The sequence below is a fragment of the Pundamilia nyererei genome, unplaced genomic scaffold (genome assembly GCF_000239375.1).
Source record: "Pundamilia nyererei isolate P.nyererei 1_Seehausen unplaced genomic scaffold, PunNye1.0 scaffold00082, whole genome shotgun sequence".
Classification (NCBI taxonomy): Eukaryota; Metazoa; Chordata; class Actinopteri; order Cichliformes; family Cichlidae; genus Pundamilia; species Pundamilia nyererei.
The window spans coordinates 372688-385990 of NW_005187483.1; the positions used below are offsets into that span (position 1 = coordinate 372688).

At 37.7% G+C, this 13303-nt stretch overlaps 1 protein-coding gene across 2 annotated transcripts in view; it reads right to left on the reverse strand.

The window, feature by feature from the left end:
* Nucleotides 1-3709: 3709 nt before the first annotated feature.
* LOC102214996 (transmembrane protein 132C) overlaps nucleotides 3710-13303 on the reverse strand; it is a 281137-nt gene continuing 271543 nt past the window's right edge. For both annotated transcript variants that reach the window (XM_013912144.1, XM_013912145.1), the window contains 6 exons: nucleotides 12470-12532; nucleotides 11815-11943; nucleotides 7070-7198; nucleotides 6561-6860; nucleotides 5846-6120; nucleotides 3710-4608 (listed from right to left, as the gene is read on the reverse strand). In XM_013912144.1, the coding sequence (XP_013767598.1) occupies nucleotides 3996-4608; nucleotides 5846-6120; nucleotides 6561-6860; nucleotides 7070-7198; nucleotides 11815-11943; nucleotides 12470-12532 (1509 nt within the window). In that variant the 3' untranslated portion in view covers nucleotides 3710-3995. The remainder of the gene's footprint in view (nucleotides 4609-5845; nucleotides 6121-6560; nucleotides 6861-7069; nucleotides 7199-11814; nucleotides 11944-12469; nucleotides 12533-13303) is intronic.

Consider the following 13303-nt stretch of genomic DNA (forward strand, 5'->3'; position numbering starts at 1 on the left):
AGTCAAATGTACCTGCTATAAAAGAATGTTTTTGCTTGCTTGATCTACTGCTATCAGCTGGCGTTATCAAAGAGAAATAGTTTTTTTTAAATGCATATTTTTAGAAGTCATGTGCACTGGTCTGACAACAACTTTACTGGTATCACAGCCAGTGTAAAAGGTGGAAGTAGTTACTATGATGTAATCCACTGCTTATGAAGCCTTAAGATTAGTGCTTTTATTGTGCCATCTTAGTTTTAAAGAAATGTGATTTCCTCACTGAATAATGACTTATAATTGATAGATTTTTAGGCAGTGAGCGTGATGACAGAATACCATGGATAATACTCTTCTTTTTTCTTTTTTTTTTTAAAAATGACCAAGATTTTATAAAATAGGCTTATTTTTTGCATTCAATGCGACCCAAAATGAGCGACTAAGTTCATAAACACATCGGGTCAAGACAGATCAAAACAGGTCAAAACAGAAAGCCATTTTTACAGTAGACTTATATAAGAAAATAAAGTCTCTGCAAGAACAGCTATTGTCATCTGGTGGCCTTGTGACAGAGTATACTTTAGATTTAAGGCACTTCTGCATTGGCTTCATATTCCACAACCCAGAAGCTACAACCATCTTTTATACTGTCTACGACTGATACTATGTTGGAATGTTCTAGCAAGCTTTGGAATGGCAAGGGACATCTGCAGAGTTAGACAACTTTTCTGAAAACAAAGCAGTGCTCATTTTCTGTCAGAAAAATAAGGCAACTATTCCTGTGCAGCATGTTGAATATTGACTGTAAAAGACGCCTAATCATCTTAGTAGTATGTGCAACTATGAGAAACAAAACAAAAATTAAATGAATAATCTGTAGAAAAATAATTGCCATATGATATAAGGCATTAATTGACCAATAAAGATGACTTCTAAGAAAAACAAAATTAAAAAGTTATCTTGATTCTGCATTTACAATTCTGCCTAAATCTGTGCAATGTTACCGGTGGCACCAAACATGAGTTAACTCTACCCTCTGGAAGCTACCAGTTGTGGCAGTTATTTTATTTCATTTCAACTGAATTGAACTGGATTCAGTTTATATAGCAAAATCACAATAACAGCCATCTCAAGGTGTTTTATATGAGGTAAAGACCAGCCAATATTAGAGAGGTTATCTCTGATATTTGTAAAGGCAAATAAGTTAAACTATTTCTCTCAGGACAAGCTAGCAGTAGTTTAATAAGCGTGTTGTACATTGTGGTTTTTGCTGACATTGTTATATTTTTTTTTTTAACACTGTATTTCTTTCTTTGATATCAAATACAGTGCAAGCTGAAATACCCAATCTGCAGTCTCTCAAAAATAGCCTTGTATTTTTTAAGTTGACATCCATATATTTTTTAAAAATAAAAGTAGGTAAAATGGATTTCCAAAGCTGTAAAGTATGAATACATCCACAGCAATTTAAGAAAGACTTTTCAACTGAGAGCATTGCAACACTTATACCTTAAGCAACTATTGAACTAGGATCCATATGACTGTTCCTTTGGAGCACAGCAGTCTTATAACTACATCGGAGAGCAGAGTAGGATAGATACAGTAATGTGTCCAGAACATACAGTATAGTTGTCATCATCAGTCAGAATATCTATTGCTTTGGTGGAGGCCATACAGCAATTTTTATTCCCCATTTGGCATCAGCTCAGGTCTCTTATCTGTGTCTGTTTACACCGCATTTTCTTTTTGTTCCCAATTCTTTCCATTTCAGACCCAATCATTTGTGTTTTGATGCCAGCGTGTATTTTTCAAATGTTTCTTGTTTAACAAATGATTGAAAATAGAGATGCTTTTAGTAATCAAAATTATGCCCTTGTTTTCAATTGAATGAGCCCACTAAAAAAACATTGTGACAGTTGGTTTAATTTGCTTTCCTAAATGGACCTCTGAGACTCGCCCTTCTCAAAGAATTTTGAGTGTAATGGCCTCCATTTTTACATCTCACGGAGGTAAACTGATTTCTACCCTGTACAAAGACAAGAACTCATTCAATACTTGAAGTAAAGACCGGAACATCTTTAGAAAAAAAGAACCCATAAGATCACTTTCACATTGTGGTGGTAGATAGTATTGTGTACCATATTTGCACTGTAAAATGTACAAAATATCACCAAGTTGTTGGCTAGTGGCCTGCAATCTTATTCACAAGCACTTTGAAGCATGTTTATTTATTTACAACATACAGTGTACTCTGAAACAGTAACACATTTATAAATAAATATTGCAATCTTAACATCGTACAGTTCTCCTTTTTTATTGTCGGTTCTTCATGACTCGTCACCTGAGCTTAACGAAGGTGAGGCAACCTTTGCCTGTTCTGAGTCCTTCTTTCCACTTATTCTTTTATGTGCTATCATTCACCAGCAGGCCTATTACTTTCAGTCTTTGTCCTTGCCCTGTCATTCCTTCCTCACCCTCTCAAACATGATTTCAAATAAATAGGTGTCTAGAAGGAAAAAAAAGGATCATATATTCTTAATTCTTAATAAATCTCTGAAATAAAACGCTACAGTTAATATCTTCCCAAATTAGGGAAAAACATAACAAAGAAAAACATAAAAACCTTCTATTTATCAAAAAGGACAAACAAAAGGAAAAAAAAAACAATATATTCATAATAATGTTCAACAAGCTGGTACGTATCCATATCTGTTCGTCAGGTATCCATTCCATTATCATTATCCATTCACATGTCATTCAGTACATCCTGTTATCTCAATGTTCAACACTGCAGGTACTCCTGTCTGTCTGGTTGCCTATGTGGTACATTTTTTTTAAATAATCTTCATTATTAGGTGCTCAGTCAGGCTTTGCAAAGCCCAACCACTTCCTTTTTTTTAATATGAGACACTTCAGTCAGTCCCCTTACACTCAGTGTTTCACTGTGTGTGTATTTTTCTTTTTTTTTTACTTCACAAATGTTCTACTGTTGTCCAATCACAGACAAGGAGATGGGCCAGGGGATGACAGGAGTGATTCTGGATAGAGGGAGAAAGCCATCATTGGCTGCAGGGAAAACAGAAAATCAGCCTCAAATATGGCTAATGTCCTTTCCTGTTTGTAATTGTGCAAGAATAAATGCCTCTGTCTTGGATCCAAGGGAGAAACAGTCTTTTGTAAGATACATCATTTTCCAACTCTCAAGACACTCTGTTGTTTCAAGAAAGAGCACATTTGCCTGAATACAGAGCTGAATGGCAATTCCCACTAGTAACTGCAAAATGCCTGAATTTCTAGTTGAGTACTTGGACTATATATATTTATTACATTTCACATGTTACTTATGAGAAATGCCATAAGAAATGGGTCACATGATAAACCAACAACACATATTCGTCAGAGAACTCATTACGTAACCATTCTGCAGACTCGGCAGGTAAATGTTTGTATATCAAAAGTAGATCAATGATTAGTCAACGGCCACAGCAAAGGTTGACAATAAACCACACGAGTAAAAAAGACTTCTGAAGGCAGGACATGATGTAAGTCCTTCCCATCCTCGTTTAAATGTAAAGTGGCTTACAAATGTCTGTCCAATAACGTACCCTGAATTTACTGTAAGTATCTATACAATGGTTTACTAATTTTCTGAAAGTAAACATTTAAAACAATAGTGACTTTATTATTGATTTTTACACTAATATTTTCACAATAAATAAAACAGAAAAAACTCAAAGTTTTTTATTATTTGCTACCATTAATTTTAGTGTGAGCTAGTGATGCTTTTCATAGCCTAAGGGATGCTAAATGTAAGCGTCCCCAACCCAACACAATGTCTCTTAGATACTCTTCCAGACACATCATCACACTTTATGTTCCCTTCACGCTTCCTATATCCCTCCCATTCTCCCTCCATATATCCACTGCAAAGGCATTATAGGTGAATTGTACTCATTGTCCATTCTCCCCCTACTGTACTAATCCTCTGCCCCGCCATTTCTCAGTTTCTTTCCCATCAGTCACAGATTGTCTTGTAGCCTTTCCATATAGGTTCTGATTTCAGACTGACCTAGGTCCATATCCTGGCACACCCACTTGATATCATCTTCACTCCCATTCGTCACCAGGACTGATGAGTTGGTGTATGGGCCACCACCTGAATTATCATTGGGCAGAACAGTGGCAAAAGATGTGAATTTGACGCGTTTGCGTTTGGCCGCTGCAACAGCAGCTGCAGCTGTGGCTTGGGGGGAATTATTCAGATGCTCCTTTTGACCTGTAGCATCTTTGCCACCAGTAGTGATTGCTGAAAGGCACTGATGCGATTCTGGAATAGATCTAGGCAAGGTTTGTCCATGGGTGACACCCCGATGTCCACCTCTGCCACCGCTCCCACTTATAGTGCCCATGCCCATTACCAAGGTGTTACCAGCCCCATTCAGTAGATACTTGTTCTCCTCGTAGCCCCCTTCATTGCGGTCAATTATGGTGGTGCACTCATCCAGCATGCCACCCTGGCATTGGTCAGGGTGGTCTGCTAAAAGGTCAGCCTCAGTGCCAAGCCACACCCAGTCGTGGGCATGGTTCATGTTGCCTCCTGCCTCTAGAACTGGGACTTGCTTGTGACGGTATCTGCAGAGGAAAATTCATAATGAAACATCAATGGAGGTAAAAATTTAAACAGATGCAGTTTCATGACTATAATCTATAGGCATTATCAGAGGAATGACTGCAAAAATTAATACTCAGATAAAAGTTGAGGATTTCACCCCATCAAAATATCACTAAAAAGTTCAAGAAAATTTGAAGGAGAATTAAGTCCAATATTAGGTTTTCATGGTACTAGCAAAGCAATAAGTGATGTATCACGGGTCTGTTATCCATCCATCCATCCATCCATTTTCTCAACTGCTTAACCAGTTTTGGGTTGCTGGGAACTATCAACTTACATTTGGTGAGAGTCATTTGTCATTTGATTTGTCTCTTAAAATCCATACAAAATAGCAGCACACAAAGGATATGAGAACATAAAACATGTTTAATGCAAAAACATTTATCTGAGAGGTATGCTGGATTTTTGTGCCAACCACCGCTGCTTTCCACTGATCACTTAATAAGCCACAGAGCAATTAATGTTCTCTGCCATTTTGAAACAAAAAGGAGAGGACAGAATCAGAAAAGAACAGATAACTGATTACTGCATTTGATCAGCTGATTTTAGAGGCTAAAGCAGGACGAAGGATGACTGGAAGGATGCAATCTTATCGCAGGTAAAATAAGCTCATTGAACATTCCTGCTATTGTAAGGGTAATTCATTATTTATTTATTATTTTTATAATTGTTTAGGCTCAGTGATATGTGTTTCTAATAAACTAGCCTGTTGATATGAATACTTCACTCCCAACTGGAGCAGTAGTTACCTCTCTAAAAAGTAAAGACTGAGTGTATCAATGGGATCTTGAAAATCAGACAACAATCTCTACACTTGAAATTGTTGTATTTTCAATTGACTTCTCTCAAAAGGTTTCTCTCACAAAATAATGTGGTTGAGCAAAGGTGCTTATGCCCATCATTAAATATTGTTTGCAATGAATAAGCTTTCTTACAGGTTTTAACTTTGTACAAGACATTGATCTGGCTTAAATTTTAATCCTCCAATAGACAATGGTTACCTAATATGGGCATATTAGGCCCATACCGATTACCTGTCAAAACCAGCTTTTTGGTTCATAGATCCTTTCAGTTTCACATTATATTCTACCCATATATTAACTAACCATAATGGACCTGCCTCAGTATTTAATGTGCATCATGTTTTGTTGCTGAGTAACATGTTTAGGTTTTCAGGGGTTTTTTGTTTTTTTTTACCTGAAAGCAAAGCTGACACAGTTGATGAGGAAAACCAGTATTGCCAGGCAGAATACTCCCAGAAGGGCATACATCCCAATCTCCAGGTCTGACAGGCCTCTAGTGGGCTGGGTTAGCTCACTGTTTCCAGTCCCCGGTACCTCCACTGGTGCTGGGTAGCTACTGTAGTCGCCTGGTTGGTTGGGGCCACTGCCACGACTACTGCTGCTGCCACCACCAGCACCTTTGCCACCTGAAGCACGATGGGTTACTGTACTCTTGGTTGTTGAGCTAACCTGAAAATGGAAACGAAAACACAGATATAGTAAATGGTTAAAATATGTGGATTTTGTATATTCATTTGGATTCACGTAAATACGGCATTATTACACAAGACTGACTCCCTCTCCCCATTCTCCTGCTGGCCTGCTCGCACACTGCGCAGCGACATAGTTATGTTATTTACTATATTTAACACAGCAATTTTCACAGAGGCAGGAAACATTGGGAGCTCTGTGCTAAGGATGGATAATGATCAGACTATATGTGTGACATACTGGAATGCCCTGGACCAAGAAGGTGCACAACCACTCACAGTGATTACACTACTCAAACAAACTAAACTTTGATGATTAAATGTGTTTATCCAATGTGAGTAAACTCTAAAACTACAGTTTAAGGAAAATACTCTTAAAAATATCCTTTCCTCACTGTTTTTTTTTTTTTTTTTCCATACCTTCCTCATGGCTCCTTCCTCTCGGTCCACTGCTGCACTGTTGGATTTCCACTCTCCTCCATCTTTTGTCCGTTGTTCACTGGTGCTGTTATCCAACCCTCCACCATCATCTTGCCCCCCTCTTCCCATCACTCCTCTTTCGTCATTTTTTGCTCCAAACTTAACTATAACATTTCCAACTCCAGATGCCAGCACACTCTTCCTTTTTGACTTCTGGCAAGTTTCAGAGATGACCATCTCTACTCGAAACAATGCCCCCTGCCCATCACCTTCTGCTACTACAATGGGCCAGTGCTGTTCCTAAATGACAAAGAGAATGTGGAAGTTAATACCTTACAGTTTAAAATGCGTTTAGGCAGCTTTTGTTATGACTTTGCAAACTATAAATAAACCTTAACTGAACTGAATTGAATTGAATTTGGGCTTTCTGCTCTAAAAAGCATGATCTACAAATGTATAAAACTGTCACTTGTTTGCACTGCTGACAATATAAAGGAAGATGCCAGTACCTGATTGGTAACAGAAATGACATTCTCATCAAGTGAGACAGCTGAAAGTAGGAAGTCTTTTGGATCATATATATCCAATGGTGTCACTGAACCATCACTGTACTGGATCCATGCACTGATCCCAGCTTCCTGAAATAGAGAAAGAAAAACCCTGCACAATTACAGCTTTTAAATAGTTCATCCATTCATTAAAATATATTTTAATGACATTGGTTGAACCTCTTGTGACCTTTTATGAAAGAAGATCAAAGAGAATATCTATCACTGATACTTTTTCTTTGCACAAGATAGAAAGAATGTTGCCATCTGATATTTCAAGCAAAGATAACTGACATCAACAAAGAGTCCTTGCTTTTTATTGGCTGTTCCCTCTTTCTTCTTTTGTGCCTTGCTTTATTTTACTTCCTCGCCTGTCTCTGTGATTTCTGATCTGTTTCCTATTATGTTTCCTATGTTTGTCTTTTTTTGGTCTTGTTAACACCTGATCTTGCTTTTGTTCATCACAGTACATTCCTATCATGGGCCATGTCATACAGTTTTATACTTGCTGGACTCTTGTAAGTTTCAAGTTGGCTCCTTGGTAAAGTTCACATTTTATGCACTCAACGTGCCATTCTAAAAGTGTCTGCATTTTAGTTTTCTATTTAACGAAGTGAGTAGTGAAAGAGGTCATCTATGTCCACTGTGATTGACCATCTTTGAACAGAAGAGGTGGCTTACGACACCAACTGTCTGCCACCTACAGTGAAGTTTTGAGATCCCTTTCCAAGTGCCTCACCCCCACTCACATCTTGCATCAGGTGATCACAATAGGTCACATGATAGGGTGAGGAAGGTCTCACAATGGTTTCACCCAAAACCTCTGCTGATAATGACCCATGCCTTTTTTCACACCAAGCGATGAGGGACATGATCAATAGTGGGTCAGTGACCCTCTTAAGGGACAACTCCCCCTAGGGACTGTCCACCATTTGGTTTTAGAACTGAAGAAGCTTCTTGGATTAGAGGTGGAATATCTTCAAGAAACTTAAAGAAGTCCAAGCTCCTTAGACTACAATGACATGTATGATTTAGAACCTACACAGATATGCTTTCTAGTTCACTTTAACATCATTGAAATTGTTAAATGCTATTGTATAAGCTTGGGAACTACTTGATGGAACACCTTTCTTCGACTCTGAGATTGGCCCACAGTCACTCACCTTTTAGAAAATACTCAAAGTCCACATTCACAGACTCAAAAGACTGTGGCATGCTCCTGCTAAATCCTTAGGGCAGTGTAAAATCATCAAGTGCATGAGATGTCGCTGACATTTAACCTTTTAGGAACCCCTTCCATACATTTCTGCAGGTTTTGCCCAGTATAGTTATCCAGATCTAATACCACAGTAATTTCAAACATGTTATCAGGAGAAGCACAAAAAATTGGAAAGCTAATATTAGATATTACAAAGTGTCAAAGACCCAACTGTGTAACTTTTTAATCTTATTTACTGGTATATGGCATTTTCATAATGTTGTCGTAGTCTTGGGTCATTTGTCCCAGCCTTTTAGAATTAATGGTGTTTTGTGATTTCTTTGTGTATAATATTTTGGTTTTATATTTTTCAGTATCTTTTGGGCTCCTATGTTTAGTTTTCATGTTGTCTTGTCATGATGTCTCATCACCCTTTCCTGTGTGTCATTCCATGTTTCCCCAGCCTGTCATGTCTCTCTCTCTTGTGCTCTCTCATCCCCTCTCTCTCGTGTTCCCTCACTCCTTCTCTCATCTGCCTCTTCCTGCCATACATCCTTCCAAGCTTAAGCCCTCTGTGTCCCTTTGTTCAGTGTGAGGCTGCTTGTTCGTCTTCTCCCGTGTTCCTGGGCCCTAGTTTTTCCATTATCCCTGTGCTTTGCTTCTAGTTAAGTTTTTCCAGTTTATTTTAGCTATTGGTTTTGGTTTCTCTTATTTTGTACTTTCGTGTTCCACATTCAATAAACAGCGTGTTTTTCGTTCAACCTTGTCCCTTCCTCGAGTGTCTGTATTTGGGTCCGCTAAAAAGAAACACATGGTCTGCCGCCGCAGACCCATGACAAATGTATTTGTCCAAATGCTGACCACACGTAATTTTCAGTTTGTTCTTTTCTTACACAATTTTTTAACTAGATTTTCAAAGTAGCTTAAGAAAATAAAAAAAAATGTAAAAATTAATTTTAAAAAATTGCTAAAATCTAATTGCTAAAACTAGATGTTAGCAATTGTACATTTCCACCTTCATAATTGTTAGTCTGCAATGCTATGCTTCCCAAACACATTTCATTATTCAGTATTGACAACTAAAACCTATACACCTGTTTTGTGGACAGAAACACTTTTTTTCTCTGATTTGTCTTTTTCCTGTTCAATTACAACAGGAAAAAAATCCATCCAAAGAAAAATACTTTCTGAATTTCACACTAAATGTACAAGAAAAGCAAAGATTTTTCTTCTTTCTTAAAATAATATCAGATAAGATAAACCTTTATAAACCATTTCTTTAAATGGTCCTGCTTCACAGATTTACATTGACAAACAGCTTTGTTCTTCTTATTAATAAAAATAAAAAGACTAATGCACTGATATAACCTAGTAAGTAAGATTTAGTACCTTTTTTTAATAAACTGCAGGATCAAACCTGTATTTTGATTGAGGTGAGCTGCTTAGCCCTTGGGTGGTATTTATGTTGTGGCAATTTTAAAACAAACAAACAAAAATAAGTATGAAGACAGCCTAACATATTCTATATAACTTCATAAGGTATAAAATAAACTTTGGCAATGTCATTAAAAAATCAAGAATAATAAGTAAATGGTACCTGTTAACTGTGTTAACGGGTATGTGTGATGATATAATGGATCAAAGTGGAGATGGAGACGGGTTAAAAAAAGATTTTTAAATGTTATAACAATTTTAGTTTCACTGTGTTTGTAAACATAGGTGACAAATTCATTTTGCGATTTATTTTTTTTATTCATTTATTTATTTTTGCCTGTCCAGTTTGGATCTTTAGCCATCAGAATAGTTGTCTGAAGGCCAAGAAAGATGCCAAGTGGATTTACTTTACCAAGTGGATCATCATGGCCTTGCCATATTGGTCCATTTGATTGACCTTTATTATAATTATGTATTTATTTTATTTTCGTTTTTTAAAGACGGGACAGACATGACTGGGGGATAGGACAGGGAGATGAATGAAAGAAAGAGAGGGAGAGAAAGAAAAATAGAGGGGAGAAGAGATGGTGAGAAAGGGGGGAAGAAAAAAAAGAAAGAAAAACAAACAAAACACCTGGATCACCTGTATGGAGATAAAAAACCAGAAGAGAAAACAAACAACAAAGAGCAACATAATAAAAACAACACCATCTCAATAAACTAGCTAACAATAGATAACAGTAGATACTTTTTAAATTTCACCTGTTGAGAATGAAAAAAGAAAACAAGCCGAAGAAAACGAGAGCACTAGAATAAACAACATCACGATGATCTATGGGAATATAACACTATATACTAAATATTAAACATTATTGTGCAGCACCTAAGATCGACAGCGCACAGTGTGCTTTGAGGTAGGAGCCAAAAAGGGTGTAGTTTGTGTGTGTGAGCACCCGTGTGTACACCTGTGAGCATGAATGCACTTGTTTTTAAAAGGTTCCTTCATGTAATGATCTGCTAGAGGGTGTGGGGGGGCCACAGCCCCGTCCACCAGGGCATGAAGCAGGTATGGAGGAGATCAAAACTCCAGACATCCAGAGGCCCTCAGAACACAAGAGACCAAGGAAGACCAACAGAGGGGCAGCCGCGCCACTATCCCAGAAAAGCTGAGGAAAGTCCCAGATGAGGGGTCACTCAGCAGCCGCGGAGCAGAAGCCAGGGGGGTTGCAGTGACGTGCCCGTGAGCTCCGCCGGCAGCCAGCTGTGCCAGAGTGACCGAGCCCCAGGCCAAGAGGCCAAGGGCACCCCACCCCCGAAGTGGCCTGAGCGAGCCCCAGGCTCCAGGCCCCGATAAGCAGCCACCAAGGAGTGAGCCAGTGTGTACCTGGACGCCCATCCTCCGCCCGCTCATATGTAGTGTTGATGCATGTGTGTTCTAAGGTGCATTTAAAACCCAGGAGGGCATCATTGTTGCGATTTAATTTCTTTTACTGGATTGTATTTAGGGCCTGAAGTTTCATTTAAAAAAAGAAATGGCTGTTGTAATCGGTTGCTGCTGTAATTGCTATAGCCTTGAAGTTACACTTCCCTAATTTGAAACTGATTATGGGAGAGATAGCATCTAGATAATGTTCGCAGTGCAGAATTACTATTTAAGAGCCATGATTACAACCTTTAGGGAATTACTGTGAAGAGAGGAACAGGCAACGATGGTGGCCATCATTTCACTTGTGTAATAAAAACCTAAAGGCAGAGAGTTGTCTGCATGTGAATCACATGGCTACATGTCCAAACTAGATAAAGTGAGAGGATGTGATGGCTTGCAGAAATGTTTTAATGTGTGAGTAAAATCACAGATATTCATAAGAACAAAAATCTTTTTATATAATTCATCCATCCATGTTCAGTGTGTCTGCCTCTGGCTCTATGAAAGCTGGGGTATGCTCACCCCTCATGCAACCTTGAACTGGGTACTCATCTAGCTGCATCTTCTTATTGGAGCCGAGAAGTAAATCTGAATAACAGGATCATAAAATTTTAGCAGATGTAGACTTGACGTAAAGTGATCTCCTACCTGTTTAGGTGTATGTAGCAGGTCAGCAGCTGTGGTTGTTAACTGTATGGCTTGAGAATTTACAGGACTTGGACTCAAACTAAGGGACAAAGATGCAACCAGCTGGACTCCCAGGTCAGAAATGGTGACCTTCAGGTAAAAAAAAAAAAAAGCAATATTAAAAGAGTTCAAGTTGTAGTTTTTGTCCCCTTTTAAAGGTTTGTTATTCTGATGATGATCCTAAAATGTAAAGTCAGTCACTTTAAAACGGGGTAGATTCAGCACATTTGGAACTCTTTAGATCAATAATGGAAGACTGATACATTAATATAGCATAATTACAAAATAAAAGCGAATCTTCAAGCGTACAACTTTTGTATCAGACATTATTTAGACATTAAACATGCTATAAGTAAGAGTACAGTTTACACTTTAAGTAAATCACAACACTCTTTGTATGCCATGCCATGGTCTGATGCTGCATTATTTAATAAATGTGCATAATTTGAGTTCATTGTGTACAGGTGCAGCCCTAATAAACATGTGTTTACTTACTCTGTGAGGAACTTTGGTTGTTGTTTGCTTTCAGATGTAATTAATCTTAATATTGGCCTCTGGTAGAACCTTTAATCTGCTAAATTGGACTCAAGAATATATATAATAAAGCAATATTTACCTTGTCATCTAATACAGTTACAGTCTTCTCTGCCAGTATCGAGTCAGACAAGGGGGACAGAACCTGCAACAAAAGACAATACAAAAACATATTTAAGTTCAAGTTTAAATCACCTATCCTGGCAAGCTAGATGTTAAAAAGCAACGAAATATGAGTTTTGGTCTCATAGTTTTGAAAAGTATATAAATAACAGGAACAAGGTTATGTTGTGGCTTATAGGAAAATCATTCTACAAGAAATGATGTTATTTATTTTGTCAAAAGTGGTCAATGGCAAAATTGCCCAAAAATGAACAAATGTTGCTGTTTCAATGTAAAACAGTGGTTTACTCAGACACACAGACTCAGACACATAGTGTTCACTACATGTACACAGACTACTATTTCTGGACACACATCTGTTTTCACATATAAAAAACACATTCACGTCATTTTGGACATTCTCTCTTATTTGCTTTGTGAGGAAATTTCTTGTGTGGACTGAGCCATTGCCTCTTCTAAACCAAATGACTTTAAGAATCTTATTTTTTTGAAAGGAAGTGTATTTAATTTCTTTTAACTGTTAAGTAAATAGAAAGTCCAAGGATGTTCTTGAAAGACATCCAACAGATGCCAAATATTTTTTCAACCAAGTCTAAATGTCAAGAAAATGTGTTGAGATTACAGCTGTTTAAATGTTTGCTGATAAGTCCTGCTACTCAGCTGTCGTCTTGCTAATGCCTTTACTCAGCAGCAATTTTGAAGCATTAACTAAATGCAAAACTGAATTTAATTTCTTTGGTTACCAGGACATAAAAGAAAGGTATTTCTAAAAACTCAAATCCAAACACACACC